Source organism: Stigmatopora argus, chromosome 13 (genome assembly GCF_051989625.1).
Source record: "Stigmatopora argus isolate UIUO_Sarg chromosome 13, RoL_Sarg_1.0, whole genome shotgun sequence".
NCBI classification, from domain to species: domain Eukaryota; kingdom Metazoa; phylum Chordata; class Actinopteri; order Syngnathiformes; family Syngnathidae; genus Stigmatopora; species Stigmatopora argus.
The window spans coordinates 9,590,417-9,616,512 of NC_135399.1; the positions used below are offsets into that span (position 1 = coordinate 9,590,417).

Genomic DNA, 26,096 nt, shown 5'->3' on the forward strand with positions numbered 1-26,096 from the left:
TTGTAATAACAATATTGAAATCAATAAGCAAATGAATATATTTATCCGCAAAATAAAATATATGTAAAACTACAATTGAATATCCCACAATTATTAAAAACAATTTTCTATGTGAAATTGTCACTACATTACCCACAAGCCCTTGAAGGGCGGGGCTACCGAACACTAGGAAGTGTGTGTCTTGAAGATGCGGTTATAAACGATTGCCAAATTGAAAACCTTATCGAATATTCTTTTTCTTTCTGCAGATTTATAACATGCACTTTATGGCGGCTCCTAATCGTCAGCACATATTTAGTTCTCGATAGATCGTATTTCGGATTTTACGTCAGGTATTTCTGTTCATGAATTGTTTAAAACATCCCTTTTTGAGACATGCAGAGGTTTCATATTAATTTGGATGATTCTGCCTTCACCAAAGAGAAAACACCAGTAAGTGATCGAATCAACATGTTCTTCCAAGTTAAACAACCATGTTGAGTCTGAAATGTTTGTTTTCCAGCCAAAGCAGCTCTTTCAACCATCAACAGCTGGAGGAAAAATCCAAACCAGTACAAGTGAATCTCCTGTGAAGGAGGACCAGTCTTTGTCCTATGCTCAATACATTATTACGGCAAAAGCTCAAAGTTCTGCACCTCTTCAGCCAGAGGGCTCCTCAGTTAAGCTCCTATCCGAAGCTGGTGGTTCCCAGTCTATTGCCAGTGTGAAGCCGAGCGAGTCTATAGAAGGAATGAGTGGAAGTGACGGGGTGACTGAAACCGAAGAGAGTCCGGGGACCAATATGGGGCAGAAAGATTTCAACTGTCCAAGCCTTGGTCCGAAACTGGCGGGGTCTGGGAACAGCATTGTTGTCAGTCCAAGACAGGTGAGCGCCAAGATTTCCAAAGCTCATGATTTATTTCCAACTTTTCAGTGCATCGTTTTTTGGTTCCAATGGACATCTGCAATTAAAATGTGAATTCCATTCCAGAGTGTTATAAGAGTAAACAACACAAAATTAGCCAAATATGACACTCAACGGTCCACTCGTAGCAAAAAAATAAAGATTGGTTAAGTATTGTGTAAATAATCATTTCTGGCAGCCCTATCATGAATTGTTTTTATGCTTCCAGAAGGGTAATCCCATCTTGAAATTTGTGAGGAGCGTCCCATGGGAGTTTGGAGAAGTTGTCCCTGACTATGTTCTGGGCAGAACAACATGTGCGCTCTTTCTCAGGTGGGTGTCTACGCTTGCCGAATACAGTCTTCGAAACATAAAAAATATGTTTGACTTTCTCTCCAACTTTTTTTTGTGTGTTTCTTTTGGGACAAAGTTTGAGGTACCACAACCTGAATCCCGACTATATTCACAATCGACTAAAGCAGCTTGGACATAGCTTCACCCTTCGAGTTTTACTAGTTCAAGTCGATGTGGTAAGTGCTGTACTGCAGTGGCGGTCCGTGCATTTTCTAGTGGGGCCTTCAGCTATCGGAATCAATCCAACCCTCAAAAACTATTTTATGGCTATAAAACCTCTACTGCATCTACAGCTGCGACACATAAAAAAATATCAATAATAACCTCGTACAATTGAAATATTATTTAGGAATATAGCCATATTTTACTCACCAAAAATCCTTTTTAACTGTACACCATATCCATTCTCCTTTCTTTCTTCCTTCTTTTCTATGGCCATCGAAGTTAATGCTGAAAGTCGAGCCTGTCCTTTTGTATTTCTGGCATACGTTTTTATTCGATTTAGTGCTGAAAATTTTCGTTCCCGGTTGCGACAGGCTTGCTTGCTTTGGAGGTGTACGACCTTTCTTAATAATGTCCAGCTTTTTTTCCTTTCTTGAAAAGTCTGTCTTGAGAATGGCTTTAAATCAGCACAACAATATATTTGCTTGTGCAGCTCGCTCCAGATACAGTTTGGTAGCTCTGGCTAATCCACTCTATGACTAGCCAATCATATTTGGTGAAAGCGATGACGTATCCCTACGCCTGCGAGAAGGCAATGACGTATCCCTACGCCTGCGACAAGGCATTGTGGTGTTGCCAACTCGAAATCTGATTGGTTAAAGCAACAGTCTTATCGAAGCTTGTTTAATGCAGCAGAGCCCGCAGAACTGATTGTGAAGGCCTTGAGGCAGATTTCTGACCCTGGCAACAAATAATGGCTGAAATGTGATTGGTTAAATGCTTCAATATGAAAACACACATCTGTAAGCAGTGCAACCAGGGGGAAAAGCAATGAAAGGAAGCTAACAGACAATTTGGAATTATTTAATAAGTATTGATGGACAAAATATAATATATGATTCAGATATTTCTTAAGCCAGCAGAGAAGGCCTTGAAGGCCCTGACGGCCCGCCACTGCTGTACTGTAATGATTTGTTCAATTGGGCCAATTTGTGTTTAAACTTTTTGGTGGTTTTACCACAAAGAAAGACCCACATCATGCATTGAAAGAGCTGGCTCGTATCTGCATCATGGCTGACTGCACTCTTATTTTGGCATGGAGGTAAGTCCGAGAACCAAAAAGTGAAAGATGTTGTTTCAGTGCCAATGATGACAATAGCCGACCAATCTAAACCAATGAGGACATATTTTCTCATTATTGTTTTCGGGGGTTGACCTGGCAGCCCAGAGGAGGCCGGACGTTATCTGGAAACATACAAGTCGTACGAGAAGAAACCAGCAGACCTTCTGAAGGAGCAAGTTGAAAAAGACTATTTATCCAAGGTAAATTTGCTATTAAGATTTTGAAGGTTTGATGTCCTCTGTGTTATCTGCCACGCAAAAATAGCCGTTTGTTTTGAAGGTGACAGACTGCCTGACAACTGTGAAGTCCATCAACAAAACAGATGCTATGACATTGCTCTCAACTTTCTCTGTGAGTACCGAAACTATTTGTCACTCCATTAGAAATGTTGACTTTTGTAATTATTGTATTTGCACTGTTTTATAACAGTCCTTGGAAGGAATCACCACTGCATCTAAAGAAGACCTGGTTCTCTGTCCAGGTCTTGGTCCACAAAAGGTAGAGTGAGCGTGCACATTATCTTATTGCGACAAAGACAACTAAAACTGAACATACACTAAATTACTGCGTTTGCCATTTTGTGCTTGCAGGCAAAACGTCTCTATGATGTGCTTCATAAACCTTTCCTGAAATCCAAGACAGTGTAACAGTTGAGGGCCTTGGCAGGATAAATGTGGGTTGACAACGTGACTGTTTTTGGACATTTTAAGTGTTGTCAAAAATCGAGTTTTCAAAATGAATTAATTAAAAAATAAACAAACAAATTTGAAAAAAGGCCAGGGCTTTTTTATTTATTTATTTTTTGAAAGCAAACACCAGGGCAACATACGGAAGTCCTACCTATGTGTGACAAGCTACGCAACCTGAGTGACAATACAAGCAAGACACTTTGATCAGCGTACAGTACATATTATACAGTACAGTAATCCCTCGAATATCGCAAAGTTGGGTCACCCCTATTATAACTACTTTTTTTTTTCTCTCAGTGCTGAGTCCTAGTAGCAAGAGTGGCGTCTGCTTACGAGAGGATTTTCACATTCTCATTGAACTTTAAAAACATTTAAATAATCAATAGCCGAAAAAATTGCGAACAAGTGAATTCGCGATAAGTGAAGACGCAATAATCGAGCGAAGACTACATAACACAGCACAATGCTGTTTTAAAATTCATATTTTCTTGTGTGTTAATGTTTTTCAATTTTTCTAAATAAAAGAAAGGACGTTATTCCCTTTTTTACCTTTGGTAGCTTTATGAATACGTCTGCCCAGTAAACGTAATGCTTTATTCTATAGATTAAATGATTAAATATCAATTATATGACAATCATTTCACCAAGCACTCACGCTAAACATGCATTTACTATATATAGCACATATATTTACAAAGCGCATAATAAATAACTCCAGCGATACTTCCTAAAAAATATAACCAGTCGCTGCCAACCCTCCCAGGCACAACAGATCACACGTCTATCACCGTCAAGAGCAACAAATGAGTTAGATTTGTTGTACAAAAATACATGTAGCTAACTAAGGTGGATTGAGAACCTGAGAAATGTGTTGGTTCCAGGCCAACCCACTGGAAACAGACCCTGTTTATGCTGAACGCACCTGTCGGTGTAAACGCTGGTGACTTCATTAGTGGAAGCATCATTCTGCGAAGGAACCCCATCTGGAGGCGCCATTTGACCATCACCCTACAGTGGGACATCAGTGGATACACACAAGTCAGGAAAATTAATCTTCTGTAGTGCACAATCATTAGAGGACAATAGAGCTAAGCTAATATGGAGATATGCTTACTTTTCTCTGATTTTTGGGCCGGGATGAAGAGCTTCCCTATGTGGCGCTGACAGCCTCTCGTCAAAGTGAATCCATACAGCGATTGGTTACGACCAATCGATCAAAATGTAAATGTTCAACCAAATGAAATTAATTTCATTGCAATGTTTTATCGGCAAAATGGTCATACTGCTTATTTTATTGCCGGTTTAAATGTGTACATAATGCATCTAAATGATTGTGAAAGCAGCAAATCCTGTATAGTTATGCTCTTTTTTTCTTGAGTGAACAATCTTGTCCCAGCCCTTTTCCATTGCACTGAATGGCATTATATTTTTGTTTGCTGAAGTATAGTTCATAAATAGCCAACACAAAACTATGTGATCATTATTGAATACATTAATTTAGAAAAGTCCTGTCAACTGAGCATTTTCATTTTTATTTATTTATTTATTTCCAAACACGTGGTGGGCTTCTCTATCACCAGTTTTTGGAAGTTTAATAGGCGAAACTGTGTGGTCAGTATCAAGCACCTCAGGCTCGTCTATCGCCGTCAATGGCGTGTGCACGCTTTAGTTTTATGAAATGGTAAAAGATATGAAGAGATTGTTTGCGCCTAAAGAAGACACGAGCTGGATTCTTTGCTCGCCGCCGTCACCTCATTGAACAAGGGCGGGGAGACCTCCGGTAGTGGCGCCTTTGAGAGCGGGATAAACAATGGCGGTTTGAGCACACTGCCCTCTTGGTCTTTTTCTCCTTTTTGCCTCAAATGTTTATTGCAGTGGTTGATAAACGTATCCAGCTTGGCAAAAGTCTTGTTGCACACTTTGCAGTGATAAGGCCGCAGCCCCTTCTCAAGTCGCACCTGCAATCTGATGTAGGAGGAGCGGATAAAAGTGCGGCAGCAGACGCCACAATTGAGATCATCGGAACGGGCGTCGGGCTGGGGCGCGGGCTGGGGCGAGGGCGCCCCTTTCCCCCCCTGGGCTGATTCTTGGACCTTGTAGCTTCGCTCGCTGGTGTGGATTCGGACGTGCGAGAGCAGACCCGCCTTCTGTGTGAAGGCCTTGTCGCAGTAGCTACACTTGAAAGGTTTCTCGCCGGTGTGGAGGCGCCGGTGGGTCTTGAGATGCGCAGCCCGCCCGAAGGTCTTGCCGCACTCGGGGCATTTAAAGGGCCTTTCGCCTTTGTGGATAGCTTCGTGGGCCACCAGGTGAGAAGACTGATGGAAGTGCTTGCCGCAGGTGCCGCACTGGAATCTCCTCTCCTTATTGTGGGAGGCCAAGTGGAGTGTCAAGTGAACTGGGGAGATGAAGGTTTTGCCACACAGCGAGCAGCTGTGCGGGTCCACGCCGACGCCCGCCGGGCTCTGTCCGCCGTCTTCCCGGCAGGACGGACATACGGACACGCCGTCGGGTTTGTCCGTGTGCAGGAGAGCCAGGCCGCGGCCGCACTTCGAGCACAGCTGCCGCTGTTCAACTTCTGGATTGCTCTTTTCTTGCATGGTGTCGCCTTTTCACAGCAGAGAAAAGAGCATCATTTCCCTGGCAAGGGTTAGGTTGGGAATTTCTGTTCTATATTCATTTGAATTCCAACAATTCAGCTTTATTAGCGTCATCTCAATTTACAAACATATATATCATGATATAGATGACAGTAAAAATAAGATACAACCAATACAAGGTGTATCCTGCCGACTGCCCAGTTAGCTGGGATAGGCTCCAGCACCCCCCGCGACCCTTGTGAGGATAAACGATTTTGAAAATGAATGTGTTTTATTTCGAAGCATATTTTTAGACACCGAGGGACACTTTACATCTGGAAATTTCAAAGGAACTAATAAAATAGGACAGGCTTGCGTGGGTTTTCTCCGTGTACGCTGGTTTCCTCACACATACCCAAAACAGGCATGGTAGGCTAGCTAGTGTAACACTCAAAATTGCCCTCAGATGAGTGTGGGTGTGAAAGGTTGACCTTTCTCTCCTCGTGCCCTGCCATTGGCTGGCCATGAATACAGGGCGTCGCCTGCCTGGTGCCCGAAGGCAGCTGGGATAGGCTCCAGCACCCCCCGCCAGCCTTGTGAGGACAAGCGCTTCAGAAAATGAATGGATGAATATACAAAGCAGAGGGAAAAATAGAGACGGGCAAAACATTGATTCAAATTAAGATAAAAGCACAGATTAAAAGCAAAATCAAAGAACAGGGAGAGATTGAGGATCAAGTTGGAGGCGATAATTAAAAAAATGACTCCATTGGGTTGACATAATATAAATGGGAGACTCTTTATTCCAGAAAAGCCTTCGTTGCGGATATTTTATTTTAGCTGCACCGACGATAGCTATACCTTGCCATCCAATTTAATCCGTGTCATTTCAGAACACGATACTAAGCTTTTCGGTCACTAGTTGTTAAAAGAATACGCACAAAGAACAAAAAGCACGGAGGCGCCAACCCGTGCTACAAACTACGACCTAAAGACCGTAAAATCAAGTGTTTAAACGAGTGTTTTCCAACGTACCTGTCAAAAGACGACGAATTGTCAGCTCGCCCTGGGAAACGGAGGGCGAAGAAGTCATGTGACCAGATCATGCACAAGGGGAGAGCGCCCTCTAGGGGTTGGAGGTATAAACACAGGTTTAACAAAAACGAAACCGAAATTTACTGATTTTGGTTACTAGTCATCGCTTCTTAATAAACGAAAGTTGGAATGAAAACAAGACCGAGAAAGGGCGGGGTGTGTCGTCAGTACTTCCGTTCTGGAGCCTTTTTAAAAGGGTGATGCAGCCTCAAAGGGGGCATCATTTGGGAAAACGGAGCTGACTTGAGGTAATATCCATTTTTTCCCTCCTCATCATTATCATTGATCACTTCATCTTGGTTTTAGTCTCGAACAAATATTATCTTCACTGCCTATTACAAACTATGGAGCAAGTAACAATTGGTTTTTCTTCCATAGTACAATTATAGTATAATGCCCTTTAGGCAAATAAGGATCAGGACAAAAAATATCAAAATGCTTAAATAATCAACCATAAATTTCATTTAACTAATACACGTGTATTAAAATACATTTAGACGTTTTCCTGCATTTACGAAATACTATAATGAAAATGTATACTCTCTTGCGTTAAAGTCGACCAAATGAGCTTTGATATGAAATATTCCGAAAATGTATTCCTCAAAATTTTTATTAAGAGCTTTTCTAGGGTTTTATTTATATTTGAATTAAGTTTTTTACTTACATACTCGACGATAAATTTTATTTCACTGATAAACGTATATTAAAGCATTTTCCTGCATTTACGAAATATAATTAAAATGTACTATCTAGCGGTAAAGTCGACCAGATGAGCATTTATGTGACATAATCCGAAGATGTATTCGTCAAATGTATTATTAAGATCTTTTCTCATTCAAATGGTGAATAAGTTTCGTTTATCCTGAAAGGATGGAATGGAAACTAGTAGTAGTATTACAATCACAGTGCAAGATCGGCGCCTCCTGTGGCGACTCCGAGTACTACATCAGTATTGACACCTCCCCTGCTTTAAAAAATCTAGATTCTAGAACACAGGTGTCAGAGTGGCGGCCCGGGGGCCAAATCTGGCCCGGGGCATCATTTAAAGCGGCCCGAGAAAATAAATCATGAGTGCCGACTTTCTGTTTTGGGATCAAATTCAAATGAAGATAAAAAATGTATAATATATTTCCAAATTTTCCCATTTTAAATCAATAATTGCAATTTTTTTTCAATCCATTTTTTTCTTTTGTGTTTTTGGTCCAAAAAGCATTTTGTAAAATCTAAAAATAAATATTTAAAAATATTTTCAGTTTTCCACTTTAATATTGAACATAATTTAAAAAACTATTTTGTTTCCGTTTGCAATGAAAGACAAATGATTAAAATACATTTTCCATTACTAAAGAAAAAAGCTCAAATAAACATTGTTTTAGATCTATAAAAAAGTGAATATTTAGGGCTTTTGATCCAGTTCTTTTAATCCGATTTGAAAAAAATAAATACATCTAAATATTATATCTAAAATGGTCCGGCCCACATGAAAACCGAGTTGACGTTAATGCGGCCCGCAAACCAACCCGAGTTTGACACCCTTGTTCTAGAAGATACTTTGTGTACAAACACTTAACGTGACTCATTCCTTCATTTTTCCTAACCGCTTATCCTCACAAGGTTCGCAGGGGGTGGTAGAGCCTATCTCAGCTGACAGGCACAGCGAAGACGGACAACGGACGACAATTCACGCTCACACTCATACCTAGGGGCAATTTAGAGTGTTCAACCGGCCTACCCTGCATGTTTATGGATGTTAACTCATTGGCTGGCATAGACGGGGATAAAAGTCTAATTCATTTTGATTGACAAGACTGCCACGGAACACTCGATCGCAGTCAAATTGAATTGAACGGCTGTTGCTGTCAATGGCAGGGATTTGATGTCTTATCACTTTCAGTGGCAGTGAATGAGCAGACATCTAAACCACCTTTTTCTGGTCATTTTTACAGAAGTCATCCGACAAAAGATGAGCGCCAAGAAAAAAACACGGTGAGTGGAAAAGACAGAGTCACTTGTCCCCATTGAAACCAATGGAAAGGCTGTTATAATTCATTCCAACCCCCTGCAAAACACATTTTTTTCTTGAATTTGAATAAATTAATAAAAAATTCAACGGTGTTGTATTTATTTTAAAAAAAGTTAACTAATTGGAATTGTTTGTTTGGCGAAGGACATCCTTTGGGGCCACCGCGCCACCGTTCATTGACTACCTGAAAGACATTCTACGTCGCTACCCAGACGGCGGACAAATTTTGAAGGTGGGTCATCAAGCGTCAAATCTGATTAGCACCGGTCAATTTCTCAGTCCTTTGGGAGGAGACCAATTAGATTGCCGTTGTGCTTATTTTATTGATTGATTTATTTTAAAACCAGGAGCTGGTTCAAAATGCAGACGACGCTCAAGCCACAAATGTGACTTTCATACACGATGAGAGAAGCTATGGGACTCAAAGTCTTTGGACGGACGCTTTGAGAAAATTCCAAGGTAAATTGAATATGTTTTAGACCATTCATTCACACGCAAAAAAAAATAAAAAAAAAAATATATATATATATCTATGTTTGCATAGGACCTTCTTTGTACTGCTACAACAACGCAGCCTTTTCTGATAAAGACTGGGAAGGAATTCAAGCCGTCGGAAGGAGCGTCAAGCATGATGACCCCACCACCGTCGGGAGATTCGGAATTGGTTTCAACTCTGTTTACCACATAACGGGTGAACTTCTTCGATATTCTGCATATCCAGTAATACCTTCAGATCACTGTTCCCTCTAAGCTGCGCGCGTGCGCAATTGCGCACTACTCTCGTCTTCTCTGCGCAGCAGAAATCCTATGGCGCGCAGTAAAAAAAAAAAAAACGGATTTTTTTTTTTTTTTTTTTTTTTTTTTTTTTTTTTTTTTTTTTTTTTTTTTTTTACCCCTTTCTTCATGATGGGCTCGGTTCTAATGTCCAAAGAGCTCCAGTATTTGTATTTAATCATTAAACGCTGTTTTCGGCTGGATTTGACCGAATTTGAGAGCATTTTGAGCTGTTTGGCGAATGGACGTATATAGACGTTTTTTTGCCTCCATCGCGATATCATCACGACATTTTACCAAGGAATTCACTTCCCTGGGCTCGGTTCTAATGTCCAAAGAGCTCCAGTATTTGTATTTAATCATTAAATGCTGTTTTAGGATGGATTTGACCCGATTGCTGTCATTTTACGGCTCGGTTCTGCTACATCTGCCCGCCCAAGAGTGCTTATTCCCGGGCTGCCATTGATGGTAGACTAACATTGATTTTTACTATAATTTGGACAACACCGGCGGCGGGCCGGATTAAAAATCCTAACGGGCCGTATATGGCCCGCGGGCCGAGGTTGAAAAACTTGTACACACACGATCCGGGGGCGGGGCGAGCGCGCGAATCCCGTTTCGGCGAAACCTCCGTTCGGCCGAATGAACGTTCGGCGGAACGTCCATTCGGCGTCCTGCCCGTCTGTCAAACGTCCGTCGGCGAAACGTCTTTAGGCGAATCATCCGAGTACCGATGATGTCGCTCACACTGGTACTCAGTGCGCTCAGGGAGGTTGACTTTCTGCTCAGACCAACGAAAAATTAGAGGGAACATTGCTTCAGATACGAGCTTAATGCGTTAAGGGACCGATTTACTCATATCTCAAAAATCAATTGTTCCCATAGAAATGAACTAAACTTCTTTCGTTCCCACCCTCTGAAAAAAACACCAAAAACAGGATATTCCAATGGAAAAACATCTTTTGGTTGGTTCTAATTCACCACCTACTCACAAAGTAACCAATACTTATCTAGTGGTTATGATCTTCAATACTAAAATGTGACATTACTCAGTACAGACAGACGGTGGCGTTTACGGCGGAGTGCGTGGAGGAGACAGTTAGAAAGGAAAGGAGAGAGGACTTGACGGACGGCAACGCGCCTCCATAACCATAACAAACTTGAAATTTAACTGTAATGAACTTTAAAATTACTATACACCCACACACTTAAAAATAAGTTTTAATCTTACGTTACACTAAATATAAACCTTCTTGTGCGATAACCAAGGCAAAGATGTTAATGTCGAAACCTGCTGCTTCTCCATGCCTCAGAACCGAGTCTATCCCAGTTCGTTTTTTTAAATTATGGAACCAGCCACGACTGGCTTTGAAGAGTGCCGCTGGTATCTTTTTCAGATGCTTGCTTAGCTTTGCTTTCATGTCCATGTCGATTCCGCTAGCTTTTTCGCAGATTATCAACTCGCCCAGTGCTCGTAGATGTCTTTACGCGAAGGAGATGTGGCGAGAAAGACAGTTCTCTGTTATCTTAAGCAGCGTCTTGCGGACTTGGCCACCGGGCTGTCTCGTATGCTCGTGTCTCAAATTTGGCTTGTATCTCAAGGCAAAAATTGGCTGGAAATGTTCCTCGTATCTCAAATTTCTCGTATGTCAAGCTTACTGTACCTCCATCGAGTTTTTTGTGCCTAGTTGAATGAAGAGGCAACTTTTTTTTGTTATTCGCAGATGTTCCTAGCATATTCAGCTCGAGCTACCTTGGCTTCTTGGATCCGCAAGAAAAAATATTTGGTGAACGACAAGGCGGGTTCCGTTGGGCGTTGGATGAAACGGAGCACCAACAAGTTCTGATGACTACCTTGGATCAGTTTCAACCATTCCGGGACATTTTAAAGCTGGTGAGTGGACAAGAGTGGTCCAAAGTCATTGCCGAAGATCAGCACTTTGACGGGACAATTTTTAGATTCCCTTTGCGAGCGCAGGAGTCGGATATATCCGACAATTTGTACAATGCGGATAAAGTCGTCGAGCTTTTTGAAAGCTTCGCCGCAGATGCAGAATTGAGCTTGCTGTTTTTGAATAACGTCACCACGGTGACCTTGATGCACGTCGACGTCCACGGCTCCGTGAGCAAAAAGCTCGAAGTTAAGTCCTGGCCGTCGGCAGATGTCGTTTTGGAAACCCGGGACGAAAGCCAGACGAGGCTCAAAGTGATAACCATGGATTCCAAAGACCGCGTGGAAACAAAATGGCTGGTGACGACGTACGCCGCCGCGGAAGGAACGACGGAGGAGTTGGACACCCTGGCGCAAAAGTTGAGTTTCGTCCCGCGAGTGGACTTGGCGTTCCCTTGCGGAGAGACGCGAGCCGCCAGCGGGAGCCGGCTGAGCTGCTTTCTCCCGCTGCCCAACAACGAAAGCAACAAGACGGGCCTGCCGGTCCAGATCAACGCCTGCTTCGGCCTCACGGATAACAGGAGACACATCAAGTGGCAGGAGGAAGATCAGATCCACGACGAACACGCCGTGTGGAACGAATTGCTAATGAAGGTGGTGCTACCGCAAGCGTACAAGAAGATCATCGGAGACGCCGTCCACTGTGCTCGAGAAGGTTTTCTCCCCGTCTCGTGTGTGTATGAGCTATGGCCAGATCTCAATGGAATCCAACATAAGGAAAAATGGCACGCCGTCGCCATTGACGTCCTCCGGCAGTTGTTCCGAGAAAATGGGGCCGTGCTGTCCCTTGCCAGAGACGAACGAAACTTTGTCGCTCCGATGGAAGCCGTGCTCCCCTGTGGAGAGTCCGTCAGGCCTGACATACTGGCTGCCATTCGAACAACTTTACTTTCCTGCGGGGAGAATCTCGTCACGCTCCCGAGCAATGTGGCGACGGCCATAGAAAAGGTCCACCCCATGGCCAGCGCCCTGAAGTATGCCACGCCAACCTTCCTCAGGGTTGTCCTCCGTCGCGTGGACATGCAGAAACTGTCAAGGAAGGACAAACTCTCTATTCTGGAGTATATTCTGAGTGATGGAGAACACAGCGATCTACGGGGTCTTCAGCTTCTGCCCCTCAGTGATGGCTCATTTAGAGCTTTCACAGACAAGGAGGAGGACACTGCCTTGATGGACAGCGAGGAATTTCCAAGGTAATTTACGAATATGCCTGTGATTTGCGCATTAAGGAAATGCACCATTCGGACAGAGTTTCTGAAAGGGTGGTCCGGGTTTTGTGGAGTCCATCTAATGGCACACAAGAGAATGACTGAATTTGTCATTCAAACTCTTGATGCATTTTAAAGTATTGAAGGAATACATGTCTATAAAAAAAAAACAATAACAAAAAAATAAATATAGAAAATGCAGCCTCTACTTAGAACCAAAAACTAGAAAATAACATAGAAATAAGGTAAAAATAAAAAAATAATACATTTAAAATGTAAAAAATTAATGGTGCAGCAACACGTGTGGACAGGCAATATAAAGGAAATGGCCTTTACACCTACTATCATCAGAGGCAGCCAATGAGGTCATGTTGACCTAGGTGGCACTCTTGTTGTAAAATGTTTGAGAACCACTGCGGCATTACTGGCGGGTGTTAAATTTGGCCAACAGTAGTAGTAGTAGTATTAGCATACTGAGAAGTGAATATATTCTGCAAAATTTGGAATAATAAGGTCTCTCGTTCTCTGCAGGGTCCTGCTACCATTTTGCCAAGACCTCTTCATCCCAGAAGATCTAAGCCCAGCCTGTACTGCCCACTTGAAACAATTGGCTCGTGCAAGTAAGAAATGTTTTGCCATTTTCATCTAAGTCCTTGATAGGGCAAGCAACTTTTTTCACTCATTTGACCTCATTTCACTTATAAATACATGGAATTCACATTGAACAATTACATATAAATACAGGTTTGAAAAAACAAAAAAATAGATACATTTAAAATGTCATCAAATATTCATGGGTTCATCTTTAACCCCATTTGTCCTTGTCAGGGTTGTGAATCTAATCAAATAATCATTATCTTTTTTTAATGTATTGAACAAAATCATGTCATATCCTCAAAGCATGTATATTGTGCAAAAAAAAACAAAGGAAAAGAGGGTTGAAAAACTGAATTTAGCGTGTTCAATCATTCTACTCTGCATGTTTTGGCCATGCGAGAGAAAGCCAGAGTACCCGGAGAAAACCCACGCAGGCATAGGGAGAGCATGCAGAAACCCACCAACGGACGTGCTAACCATGTTAGCATTTAGCCCGCACTCTCCCAAATTACAGGGGCAGCAAAAACACGATGACAGAAGACACCAGCGGCCCTCAGACGTAGCCATTATCCAACATTAGCTCGCCTGCCCGAATGTCAACAAGGTTTAAAAATATCAACAGTTGTGTTGTCCATTAATAATTAAAAATAGGGGGGAGTACATTTGAAGGAGCGGTACCTGCTTTCAAGACCACTGACAGCGTTCGACGTCCCATCCCTTTTGACTGCTGAAAAAATGGATTGGACGTTGAGCGCCATCAAAGGCAGCCAATGAGTTAAAAATACAGGTATTTATGATTCTGTCTTCTCCGCAGACTTATTCAAGCTAATAGACACGGACGCCGATCTTGTGGCACGGTACGCCAGGAGATATTTGCCTGAGGACTGGACGCGTTTGAACACAGGACCCGTCAAGTGGGACCTCAACAACAGTCGGCATCCACCTTTAGAATGGCTTCAAGAATTCTGGAAATTTCTCAACCGTCACTATGCAAAGTTAAGTTCTTTCCTTGACATTCCGTTAATACCAGTGGGCCCCCTTTCTTCCCGTCAAACTGTATTACTTGCTAACATGAACCCAAACACAACTCTCATTTTCCACCAAAGAAGGCAAGTCAGCTTGCCGGATGAAATAGCCAAGTTGGTGAAAAAAGTCGGCGGGACAGTGGTGGGGGAAAAAAAATGGCTCAAGCACGACGACCTTGATTTGTACGTGCTGAGTCCATCTGCAAGAAGTGTTGTGAGGATCTTGATGAACGTAGAGTACGGACACCTCCGTGGAGAACTTGAGACCATGAGTCCCGGGACTCGAGAAGACCTGAAGCGTTATCTCTCGTCTCTGGATTCTCTCTCAAACAGCGAGGAGGATCTCCTCTCCAAGTTGCCTTTGTTTCTAAATACAAAAGGCGCGCCTGTCCACGCGCAATGGAAAAAGGGTGTTCTGTTGGGTCGCGGTCCAAAAATACCGACGGATCTTCCAATGCCCGACTCATTAGTGCAATGTACAACGGAGACCGATCGCAGACTGTTGCATGTGCTGAACGTTCATCTTTTGGACACAGCTCAAGCAGCTCATCTTTTGATTGACAACATTGAAGACAAAGTGTGCAGCAACGAGGATACCACAAAGATCATGATTTGGATTTTAAAGCACGGCAGAATCCTTTTCTCCCAAAACCCAACCTTGAAAGACCGTTGTCGAGAATTAAACTTCATGGAAGCAAACGGTGTCCTGAAGAAGACCTCCCATTTCCTCCACCCAAGGGTTCCAATGTTCCCTGTCATTTTTGATCCAAGTTTTTTCCCGCCTTCTCAATATTGTGAAACTGAACAGATGCTTGAGACCCTAACAGATCTTGGAATTATTATGAGCGAAGCGGACGTGTCGGCTAAGCACCTGTTGCAAGCTGCTGCTGAAATCCAAACGCAGCTTTTGAACTCACGGACTTTGGATAGAGCTCAGGCTCTCTTAAACATGCTTGATGCTCATAGCCTCCTGTCCAAATTTTCAGAAAAAGAGCTTGCCAGCCTCAAAATGCTGAAATGGGTTCCGTGTGCCAACCCGTGTAATAACACAGAGCAGATTTCGCTCTTCTGCCCAAATGAAATAAGACATTCTCAGTATGAGGATGTCGTTGGCTATGCCATGCCTCTAATTGGAAGCCTGTGTGAACAAGTTAGCAAAAAACTTGGTCTCAAATGCCTTCCGCCGCCAAACAAAGTGATGGATAATTTGTCTTTTTTGATTCCAAAAATGGCCGAACTGGAGGATCCTGACACCAATGGAGACTTCAAAAGGAGGTTGCATAGCATTTACAAATACATGCAAGATCACATTTCCGATTTTAGAACATTAGCCCATTCAAACTCGTGTTGGCTGTGGTGCGGTGACCAGTTTGTATCACCCCGGGATTTAGTTCTGGACTACCCACCTAATCTCGATCTGAGCTCCTGGGTGAGGAAATTGCCAAAGGAATTCCTACCATACAAGAACCTCCTGACGGAATTCGGCATGAGATTGTCCCTAGCGGAGAGTGATACTGTCGACATTCTCCATTCCATGATGAAAACAATTGAAGAAAGAACGCCACCCATTGCGAGTCACCCCGAGATAAAAGTCTCGATAGAAATTGTCAAATGGATATGGAAGGAAGAGATGATTGTTCCGAAGGACACACCGGGGCCAGTCACCGCACGGGGGGGTCAGTATACCCTCAAATCACTGTCGACAGCCATTTTCTGTGACATGAGCAAAAAAACTTTGGCGCAACTTCAATACTGCGACGACGAGCAAGTGCACTTTCTGCATGAGGAGATTCCAAAAGCAGCTGCCGAATGGTTTGACATCCAGTTCCTGAGCACGCACATCCTCCGACCTGAGCTGGTGGGGATTGAGCAGTGTGGACAATCTGAGCCCATAACAATGAGGATTAAAAATATTCTCAAAGAGTATGACGAGGAAGGTGACGTCCTCAAAGAGCTCATTCAAAATGCCGAAGATGCTGGAGCAGGCGTGTGTAAATTCTTGGTGGATTTTAGAGTACACCAAAATCCGCCTGAAAGCCTCATAGATCCTGGCATGGCCCTGTGCCAGGGCCCTTGCCTTTGGGCATTCAACGACGAAATGTTCACGAATGAGGATTGGGAGAATATTGTGAAAGTGGGCTCTGCCTCAAAAGAAGACAAAGTGGGAAAAATTGGAAAATTTGGACTTGGATTCAACACTGTGTATCACGTGACAGATGTTCCTTCAGTCCTCAGTGGAAGCAAACTCCTCATACTTGATCCAAACGTGACTCATCTGAAAAAGTTCATCAGGAACAAATCCAATCCCGGGATCGCGTTGGACCTCACCAAAAATCACCTGTCTCAATGTTTTCCAGGTCAATTTGGACCATATCAAAACATTTTTGATTGTAGTTTCACTACACAAAGTCCTGCAGACCCTTATCGGGGTACACTGATCAGGCTTCCTTTTCGAACTAAAGAAGAAGCGCTCAAGTCCGAGATAAGCACCAAAGTATATGACAAAAAGAGTATTGTCAAATTGCAGACGGGGTTTACAAACAATTTTCAAATGCAAATCCTGTTTCTAAAGAACATCAGAACATTGTCTTTGCAAAATATCCCAAATGAGGCAGCAACACCGCCGAAAGATGAAGAAATACAAACGCTCCACACGGTCAACAAAACGACTCTGATGACATTCCCGATTCCAGAAAACAATAATTCGAGGCAAACTCAAGCCGAAAAGTTATTGCTGAAAGACGGTAAAAATTGCAAAGATGTCATTGAATGCTCAACCGTCAACATTGTCCAGATAGGCGGCGAACAAAGCACAATTCAGACATGGCTCGTATACAACTGTTTGGGGACAAATCAGTCTTTAAAAATGGCCGTGCAAAAGGGGAAGAATCAAGCCAACTTCTCCCTGCCCATTGGGGGAATAGCTGTGCCTTTGACAAGAGATCCAGAAAGTGGGACTTTTACCACAAACAAACTAGCTGGCCAGGCCTTTTGCTTCCTCCCACTTTCCATTGACACTGGTCTCCCAGTCAACATCAATGGGACATTCGCTGTCACTAGCAATCGTAAAGGCCTGTGGGAAAGTGGCGTGAGACATGACTGGAACAAATCACTTCTCCAGGATCCCATAGTGAACGCATATGTCACATCACTTTTAGAATTAAAGCGCATGTCAAAAGACGGCAAGCTGAAAAGTTACTCCTACCACATTTTTTGGCCTGATAGGGAAAAAGTTGGTCACACATTCAAACCGTTGGTGGATGAACTTTACGCCACCTTCACGCGGAATGGCTCTGCCCTAGAGGTCTTCTGCGATGGCAAAAATTGGTGTTCCATAAACAATGCCATATTTCTACATGAAAGCATTGAAGAGGACGGAAAGTTCCATTCGCTTGTGATGGAGGTCTGTCAGAAACATGTCAAGGAGCCAAACCGTGTTGTTCCTCTTCCACGCTGGTTGAGAAATAGCTTCAAACAGGCTGGTCTTGAAAAGATTTTGCAGGAGAAAACATGGGATTGGAAACGATTTTATCAAGATGTGGTGTTTGAGAACCTCGCCACCTTGGACATTAAGAGTAGAGATACTCTCTTGTTACATGCCATTGACCTTAACTCTGAGGATATTGACCATCTACTGGTCAGTTATCCCTGCATGCCAACAAGGGATGGAAACCTCCAGTATATCAAGAAACTTGTGAATCCTTCAGGCAAACTCTGTTGCCTTTTTGAAGATGAGGAGGGGCGATTGCTTGCGGGCACCGAGAATGACTTTTGTTCCCCAAAGAGGATTCAACGATTGCTGGAACATGGGATGTTAGACGACCACCTTTCACTCGAGGCTATTGCTGAGAAAGCGGAAACAATCCAAACCCTTTGGGAGAGTGACAAAACAAAAGTGTATAGCCATTTGAAGTGCCTTCTTGAACTCATGAAGGATCACTTGCATGACAAAGACTCCTGCCACTGGCAAGCATTGCAAGAGATTCCATTTCTCCCAGGATTAGACCTCAACGTCCCAGTCTTAAGAAAGCCGGTTGACATTTTCAGTGAAAAATGCTCACCACTTGTTGACAGGACACAACCCATCCTTGACCATTCTGGCTTGAACATGCATGTTGATGATCCCCTTCTACAAGTTCTTGGAATTCGCTCCAAACCCATTCCTGACATTGTGCTCCAGCAAATGCGAAAGGCAGAAAAGGAATCCCAAAATATTGACAAATCCAAACTTCTGAAAATTGCCTCCGAATGCTACAAATTTTTGGATGGATGCGTCTGTGACTCAAAAATGTCTGCATTGATTAAAAAGAGCGCCCACTCATTTCCGTTCATCTTTAACGGCAACACATTTGTGGAGGTGAACCGTGTGGCTGTTCACGGGCAATTGGAAGCCAAGCCCTATCTCCATGTGCTTTTACCCGCCTTTGCGCGTTTCCGGAATCTTTGGGAGAGTATAGGTGTTGAAAACGAGTTCACTCTGCCCCAGTTTCTTAACGTTCTTCAGGAAGTCAAATTGAAACATGGAAACAAACCTTTGGCAAAAAAAGATCGGAAAATATGTTTCATTATTTTGTACCAAGGCATATATGACGCCAACTTGCACCCCGCCTCCGATTGTCCCATCCCCAACGAACATGGGGTTTTGGAACCCGCCAACCAGCTTTTTTTTGATGACAGTCCATGGATGCCAGTTAGTAAGGATCTAACACTCTGCCACAAGGATATCTCACGTGCTGTGGCGGTCCATTTTGGAGTCAAAACAACCAGGCACCATAGTCTGGAAAACCACAGAATTAAAAAGCTGTCCCCAAACTCCTTCCACTTTGAACAAAAGGAGGATCTGACTGTCAGAATTAAAAACATCATTTCTGCGTATCCGTCAAAGAAGGATATCCTCAAAGAACTCATCCAAAATGCTGATGACGCAGATGCAACGGAGATCCACTTTGTTTGGGACAGACGATGGCACAACACTAAGAAAACCTTTGGAGACAAATGGAACTGTCTACAAGGCCCGGCCCTGTGTGTCTTTGACAACAATGTCTTTTCAGACGAAGACCTAGCTGGCATTCAGCAGCTGGGGACTGGAGGAAAGCGCCACAATCCAGGCAAGATTGGAAAATACGGCCTTGGATTCAATTCTGTTTTTCATCTGACTGACTGTCCCTCAATCCTCACGGGAGATGACCGACTGTGCGTTTCAGATCCCAATAAAAAGTACATTGAAAGCTACGGCGAGCAGGTGGATGCGGGCATGGGCTATGAACTAGACGATACTTTTAAGGAGATGTACAAGGATGTTTACAATTCCTATCTTCCAGACAAGTTTTCCCTGAGAGGTGGAACCATGATTAGGTTGCCTCTAAGGACTGCTTGCATGGCAGAGACTTCCAAAATATCGCAGCACGAAGTTATTGAGGATGATATAAAAGAAATGTGTGATGCCCTCTCTGAGGACCTCGAAGGGCTCATTTTGTTCCTGAAAAATATCCGGAAAATTGTGGCCCATGAAATCAAGAAAGACTCAGATGAAATGCAAAAAATCTTTTCAGTCGAAAAGGAATCACATCGAACAGAAAAAGACATTCCAGATGATGTCTCAGTGCCATGTGGGCTAATTACTAGAACTGTTATCTCAACAGGCAATGGACAAAGTGAATGGATTGTTGCAGAGCAGTGTGGGACGTCGCAGTCCGCTGAAGAAGAAGGAAAATGTGCACATGCAGCAATCGCGGCACGAGTGAAAGGAAAAACAGCAGATAGTGTTTTCAAAGGAGGAACCTTTTGTCACCTTCCTCTACCAGGTACCACTGGTCTGCCTGTTCACATCAATGGAGACTTTGAGGTTGACTCTGCAAGGAAAGGCCTTTGGAAGCAAGATGGCTTGAGTTTAAAAACAGACCGCAACGAATCCTTGAAAACCAAGGTCATTGCCCCACTCTATGGAGATCTTATTCACTCCATCAGTCAAACAATTTCGGTGGAGACAGTCCGTTTGACAGACACTACTTTGTGTGATGTTGCGGCTCTTGACTCATACTTGCATTTTTGGCCAACGGTGTCTAAAAATGTGGACAAGGAATGGCACGAAATGATACATGAGGTGTACAAATCAATCAGCAAAAGAGGCCTTAATGTTATTCCAGTGTTAAGGCCCACATCATCCGTAAATACTGAAAGGCCATCAACTCCTTTCAAAAAGTACTCTATTGACTGGAGGGCTGCAAGAGAAACCATACCACTGACTGAACTCTACATGCAATCAACAAATTTGAAGATAAATGGCATATTGATGGACCTTGGCATGGATTTGGTTCCCAGCTTCAGGCCAATGCAGAGGATATGGGACGGCTTCAAAACTGCTGGCATTGCCGTAAAAGATGCTAATCCTTCAACTGTGCGGACTTTCTTGAAAATAAAGCCAAACTTCTTACCGCTTCCAATAACTGACACGCTAATCAAAAATCCACAAAGATGCTCAGAGCTTCTGGAGTTCTGTCTAAGTGATATTTCCCATGAAAAGACAACGGAAGAAGACAATGGACAACCTACTGTACTCAATGGACTTCCTCTCCTGCTCACAGCGGATGAGGTTTTGAGGGTGTTTGACAACAAAGCCCCCAAGCTGATAACTTCGTACACTAATCTTTTCTCTGGTTACGAGCACCATTTCGTACATTATCAGACTAACTCTGCTCATTCGAAGAAGCTGCAAGCACTGAGGCTCGCCAACAAGTTGACAATTCCTGACGCTTCTGACTGGCTAAAGGTCTTAATTAAACAGAATGTCGAAAGATGTGAGCTTGATCCACAGTCTGGTCTTTATGTTCCAACTGACAAATTGCTAGCCTGGCTGAAGTTGCTGTGGAGATTCTTATTAAGCCACATCAAAAACAAAAGTGGTGCAAGTAATCACGAAAACAAGAAAGGGAATGAAGATCTGACATTAGTTGATGTGAAGCAGCTCTTGGGTGATTTCTTCATTTTGCCTGTCATTTGCACAAGGTCAAAAAAGTGCCTAATCCAAAAAATGATAGACATGCCCAGCGTGATTCCCTATGAGCGGGGCGATGATATATCGGGACTCTTGTTCAAACTTGGTTTCAAAAAGCTTCACAAAGTTTTTTTCACTGATCGCTTGCTAAGACCTGCTGTTAGTATGTTAGTAGAAGAACTCATGAATGTGAATGACAAAAGTTCTGTGCTGGACCAAATCGTCAATGTAAAGCGTTCAGAATTTTCCCTGCTTTCTTTTGCTGACCTGAAAGAACTTCAAAACTTCCTGCAATCTAGCAAGTCCATAAAGTGTCCAGAATATCAGCGCAAGCTGCGGTCACTGCCACTATTTGAAACAATAGAAGGCAATCGCATCAGCATCGACGGCCACGAAGCGGTTTACATGCTGAGCACGCAGTCGCTGTCTAAGTTTCCAGACTTGTTTAAACTTCCAGAGAGCAAAAGTATTTTCCTCAAAAACAATCCCGAGAACATCAATGTGTCTGAAACTTTGAACTTTGAGACTTTGAATGGTCTGCAATATTTCATCAAGATCCTCCTGCCTGTAGTTCACAAGTTCACGGTGCGTCAGAAGAGTCAGTGCCTTCAGCTGTTACTCTTACTGGAATATCAGGACAATTATGTTCAGCATAAATCCACCATAATCGCCACACTGAAGGAAGTGCCTATGATTGTTAATGTTGACGGGAAAGAGGAGCGAGCCTCCTACTACTTTGATGACAAAGTTGCCTTGTATCAAGCAATGTTGCCCTCGAAAATGTTTGTGCCCCAGATAGTTTGGACTGAGTTGTGTTCAGTAAAAACAGAAGAATCGGCACGGCAGTTACTCAGGGAACTTGGAATGAATCATGTTGTGACCCAAAACCATATCATACAATTCGCAAAGCAGATAGAGTCTGAAGCTGAGGAAAATGGCTGGTCCGTTGAGTTGGAAAAGAACTCCAACTTAGTTCTCAAAGAAGCCTTGAGAGTTGTAGAAGATCAGGAAAACATGCTGAATAGCATCGCCAACATTAAGTTCATTTTTCCTGTTGAAGTTGAAAAACAACTATGTGACTATCATTTGCCATTTGCGCAAAAGACAACTGCTGTTCAAATGAACGGTTCTATGATTGACAACTACAACACCAATCAAAAAATTATTTGGTCTGCAATGCCAATCATACATGTACAGGGAATGAATTTGTTGCCTGAAAATAGTATTGGGCAAGCAGGCGCTCATCACCGCCCACCTCCACCCTTCGTAATTAGAAACATGTACAATATTTTTCGGTCACCCTGTGACACAGATGCAAAGATCAAAACCCGCGCCGCTGTATTTCGAGCATCTTATGAGTACTTGCAAGGAAAGCGTTTCGACACGCAATCCCTGGTACGTCTCCCAGTTGTGCTGGTTGAAGATGACAAAAAATTAGTGTGCACACACAATGTTGTTCTTCTCCTCCCCGATGAAAATGACTTTAGGCCATATTTGTACACTCTTCCGCCGAAGCTCCTCCCGTACATGCAATTTTTCCAGAGCATTGGTGTGAAGAGGGAACCAACTGCAGCACAGTACTGCAATATTCTGGCAGCGGTTCACGAGGATTCTAGTGGTAAAACAGAGCTAAATCAAAACCAACAAAAAAACGTTCGGCGTGCCGTGCAGAGTTTGTTTCTATTACTAAGAAAATCCAAGGATTCTCTAATGGACCGTGTAGAAACCCTTTACCTGCCTGCTGTAGATGGAAAACTCTACCCATCGTGTGATCTGTTCTTCAATAACACGGCATTAGACCCCCAGCGTTTGGAAGCATCGCTAGAAAAGAACTTCCTTTTGCTTGAGAAACTCAGTGCGTGTTATCTGGGCACAGACATCTATGAACAATGTGAACTTTTGAAATTGCTGCCCCAAATACTCCAACCTAAAATGCTGTCACAAGTCATCCAAGAAAAAGTCGTACAATCGCAGTTGCAACTCTGTGAGGAAGCCTGTGAATTCCTTCACTGGTTTGACAAACATCTGACCTCAGATGCATTCACCTATGGACTGATATGTGTTTTGAGAGAGCAGTCACAAGGGAAATTAACTGCAAAGGAGGCTAAAGACATGTGTCAGCAAATATTTGTCGGCATAGACATCAGGTGCTGTACGTGCCTGGAAACAGAGCTGTGGCTGGAAGATGGAAGAAGATTGAAGAACACCGACCGAGAGACAGATGTAGTTGTAGAAAAAGTTGAAAGTGGTTGCATCCTTTACCTGAAACACAATGACACCATGCTTCCAAAAGTCATTACTAAAGTGGGCACGATGTTGATAAAAGAGATCAATTCTCTCTTAGATAACGTAATGTCAGACCACCTTCTAGTCCTCCTACAGTTGCTCATGTGTGAGAACCTGGAAGATGTTCGGGAAACCTTGGCCGGGAATAAGATTTGCGACAGTGCTGAAGGTTATTCTGCCAGAGCACCGGCTCTAAAAGGAGAGATACCAGAAGAGTGGCTTGATGCATTAGAAATGAATGTCCTCAACAACTTTGAAGAGGGAGAAAATGTGGGATACTGGAAAGACAACAAATATGTTTATGCAGTCATTGTGGAGGAAATACCCGGACAATCAGGACAAGACTCAAAGAAATTTAAAATAAGAATTGGTGACGACGAGCCCGTCGAAGTTAGTATTGTGGATCTGTATCAGATTAAGACTGAAAACAAGGCGGAGCCTGACTCAGTCTCACCCTTTGAAGCCAACTCTTCTGATTTAGCAGAAAGGACACCACAACACAATTCAACTTTTTTAAGAGTAGGTGGCCTACCAGAAACCTATGAAGAGGCAGTGAGGGAAATTGACCTAAGCTTGGAAGATATTTGGAGTCTTCCCGAGGAGGAGAGGTTCAAACCCAGCAAGCGACTGTACCTCAAATGGCATCAGGACAAGAACCCTAATTGTCACTATGTAACAAAGGTAGTCCCATACGTGAAAAACAGAACTTGCTCATCATTTGGAGCTTTCTTCCAGCAATGGGACGAGGAGGCTGTGCGCCACAGGACAGGCCGGGAGTGTGTCTTCCGACGAAACCATTCCTATAACTTCTGGGACCATCATGACATTGTCCCAAGGCCCAATGCGGGGGAGGCGCGACGCTGGTGCCGGCAGGCCCGCTGCGATCTCAATGCGGCGCGCCGTGAAAGTGATGAGAGCCCCGAGTGGTGTCTGTTCAAAATCTACCAGGCGGTGAATAAATCCCTTGTAGCTGTCATGTACAAAACAAATGGCAAAAGGCTCGGCGGCACCATTTCAACCATTTGTGATAAAGTCTCACTCTACAATCCCTCGCTAAGCGTCCTTTCTGATAACGTTGCCCGGCTTAAGGCCTTGGGCGTGGACGGGAAAAAGACCCAATATCCCAACTGCCATCCTTTCCCCAGCATTCCAAATGAGAGATTCCATTCGGCCGATGTGGCTGCAGCACTGGAGACGGCTACTGACATTCTTGATGTAGTTGAAAAATATGTGAAATAAGGCTCTAGAACAGGGGTGTCAGACTCGGGTTGGTTCGCGGGCCCCGTTAACGTCAACTCGATTTCATGTGGGCCGGACCATTTTAGATATAATATTTCGACTTTTTTAAATAAATGGATTAAAAGCCCTGAATATTCAGTTTTTTATAGATCTAAAACAATGTTTATTTTAGCTTTTTTTAAAAATATTTTTAGATTTTACAAAATGATTTTTGAAAACACAGAAAATATTGATTAAAATTACAATTATTGATTTAAAAGGGGGAAAATCGGGAAATTTAATATACATCTATACTCTTCATTTTAATTTGATCCTAAAACAGAAAGTCGGCACTCATGATTTACTTTCCCGGGCCACACAAAATGATGCGGTGGGCCAGATTTGGCCCCCGGGCCGCCTCTTTGACACATGTGCTCCAGAATGTATGTATGTCTTATATTATGACCTAAACTAAACTATACTAACACCTTCTTAAGACTCGTTTATGCTCTTCACTTCAGCGCACCAATCCCATTACTCTTTATTCCAGTCGGGTTTGATAACATTTTTTCATTTTTTTTTTTTTGTGTATGACTACCGTAATGTTGTATGCTTTAATCTTTGGGTTCTAAATGTGAAATAAAAGGGAGTCCTCAAGTTACGAATATGTTCTGTGCTGGTAATGTGTTAGGGTTATTAGTCTTACATTATTATATATTTGCTTGCAATGAAGAAAGTGCTTCACTTACTAGATCTAAAATGCCTGCTTGCAACGAGGTAAATGCTTTGCTTCTTAGTTAGACTAAACAACAGGGAGGCCGAATCTTCTTGGACTGCTGGAATGTGGAGACGATCCTTCGGCTCTCCATGACTTTAATTTGTTTTGAGAGCTAAGACGTCGATTGTAACTAGGGTCCTTGACTATTTGACGTCCCACTCCTGTTTCCCACCCCTCCCTTGAGAACTGAGACGTCCATTGTAACTAGGGTCCTTGAAGCTAATAATCAAGGAAAAGATGCGTGTGACGCCAGAACGAACCTGGACAGAGACTTGTAAGGTTCGATTCTCCTTGCAAGAAAGCACAGAAGATTGTCTTGTCTCTTTATTTGTGCGTGCATTTGGGAATGGCTATTGGTGA

The 26,096-nt window shown here is 43.1% G+C and overlaps 3 protein-coding genes across 7 annotated transcripts; 2 read left to right on the plus strand and 1 right to left on the minus strand.

Moving 5' to 3' along the window:
* The first annotated feature begins 138 nt into the window (after positions 1-138).
* ercc1 (excision repair cross-complementation group 1) lies at positions 139-4,260 on the plus strand. 2 transcript variants are annotated; one of them, XM_077617436.1, is made up of 10 exons: positions 139-432; positions 503-865; positions 1,113-1,216; positions 1,314-1,413; positions 2,425-2,501; positions 2,623-2,722; positions 2,802-2,873; positions 2,952-3,020; positions 3,113-3,195; positions 4,093-4,260. In XM_077617436.1, exons 1-9 carry the CDS (start codon positions 376-378, stop codon positions 3,167-3,169), a joined length of 999 nt encoding a protein of 332 aa, XP_077473562.1. In that variant the 5' UTR covers positions 139-375; the 3' UTR covers positions 3,170-3,195; positions 4,093-4,260. The 2 variants fall into 2 exon arrangements, with proteins under 2 accessions (XP_077473562.1, XP_077473561.1); XM_077617435.1 differs by lacking the exon at positions 4,093-4,260 and having other exon boundaries at positions 3,113-3,297.
* Positions 3,304-7,564, minus strand: LOC144087115 (uncharacterized). Of its 3 annotated transcripts, none has more exons than XR_013304644.1 (3): positions 6,823-6,996; positions 4,326-5,816; positions 3,304-4,219 (listed from the first exon to the last, which is right to left on the minus strand). XR_013304644.1 is itself a non-coding variant. In XM_077617438.1 (3 exons), exons 2-3 carry the CDS (start codon positions 6,878-6,880, stop codon positions 4,921-4,923), a joined length of 954 nt encoding a protein of 317 aa, XP_077473564.1. In that variant the 5' UTR covers positions 6,881-6,913; positions 7,547-7,564; the 3' UTR covers positions 3,304-4,920. The 3 variants fall into 3 exon arrangements, 2 of the variants coding, with proteins under 2 accessions (XP_077473564.1, XP_077473563.1); XM_077617438.1 differs by adding an exon at positions 7,547-7,564 and having other exon boundaries at positions 3,304-5,816; positions 6,823-6,913; XM_077617437.1 differs by having other exon boundaries at positions 3,304-5,816.
* Positions 7,015-25,619, plus strand: sacs2 (sacsin molecular chaperone 2). Of its 2 annotated transcripts, XM_077617427.1 has the most exons (8): positions 7,015-7,130; positions 8,829-8,868; positions 9,050-9,137; positions 9,253-9,364; positions 9,450-9,596; positions 11,404-12,823; positions 13,370-13,458; positions 14,250-25,619. In XM_077617427.1, the coding sequence occupies exons 2-8, from the start codon at positions 8,846-8,848 to the stop codon at positions 24,977-24,979; spliced, it is 12,609 nt and encodes a 4,202-aa protein (XP_077473553.1). In that variant the 5' UTR covers positions 7,015-7,130; positions 8,829-8,845; the 3' UTR covers positions 24,980-25,619. The 2 variants fall into 2 exon arrangements, with proteins under 2 accessions (XP_077473553.1, XP_077473552.1); XM_077617426.1 differs by lacking the exon at positions 7,015-7,130 and having other exon boundaries at positions 8,440-8,868.
* Positions 25,620-26,096: the final 477 nt, after the last annotated feature.

What these genes read in the sequence shown, in the direction of transcription:
- ercc1 (XM_077617436.1), top strand. Translation starts at nt 376, where the DNA reads ATGCAGAGGTTTCATATTAATTTGGATGATTCTGCCTTCACCAAAGAG. An exon ending in TCACCAAAGAGAAAACACCA is followed by an intron (nt 433 to 502) that starts GTAAGTGATCGA and finishes TTTGTTTTCCAG; the next exon opens with CCAAAGCAGCTCTTTCAACC. An exon ending in CATTGCTCTCAACTTTCTCT is followed by an intron (nt 2,874 to 2,951) that starts GTGAGTACCGAA and finishes GTTTTATAACAG; the next exon opens with TCCTTGGAAGGAATCACCAC.
- sacs2 (XM_077617426.1), top strand. Translation starts at nt 8,786, where the DNA reads ATGAGCAGACATCTAAACCACCTTTTTCTGGTCATTTTTACAGAAGTC. An exon ending in CGCTTTGAGAAAATTCCAAG is followed by an intron (nt 9,365 to 9,449) that starts GTAAATTGAATA and finishes ATGTTTGCATAG; the next exon opens with GACCTTCTTTGTACTGCTAC. An exon ending in CTCTGTTTACCACATAACGG is followed by an intron (nt 9,597 to 11,403) that starts GTGAACTTCTTC and finishes TGTTATTCGCAG; the next exon opens with ATGTTCCTAGCATATTCAGC.
- LOC144087115 (XM_077617438.1), bottom strand. Translation starts at nt 6,880, where the DNA reads ATGACTTCTTCGCCCTCCGTTTCCCAGGGCGAGCTGACAATTCGTCGT. An exon ending in AATTCGTCGTCTTTTGACAG is followed by an intron (nt 5,817 to 6,822) that starts GTACGTTGGAAA and finishes TGCTGTGAAAAG; the next exon opens with GCGACACCATGCAAGAAAAG.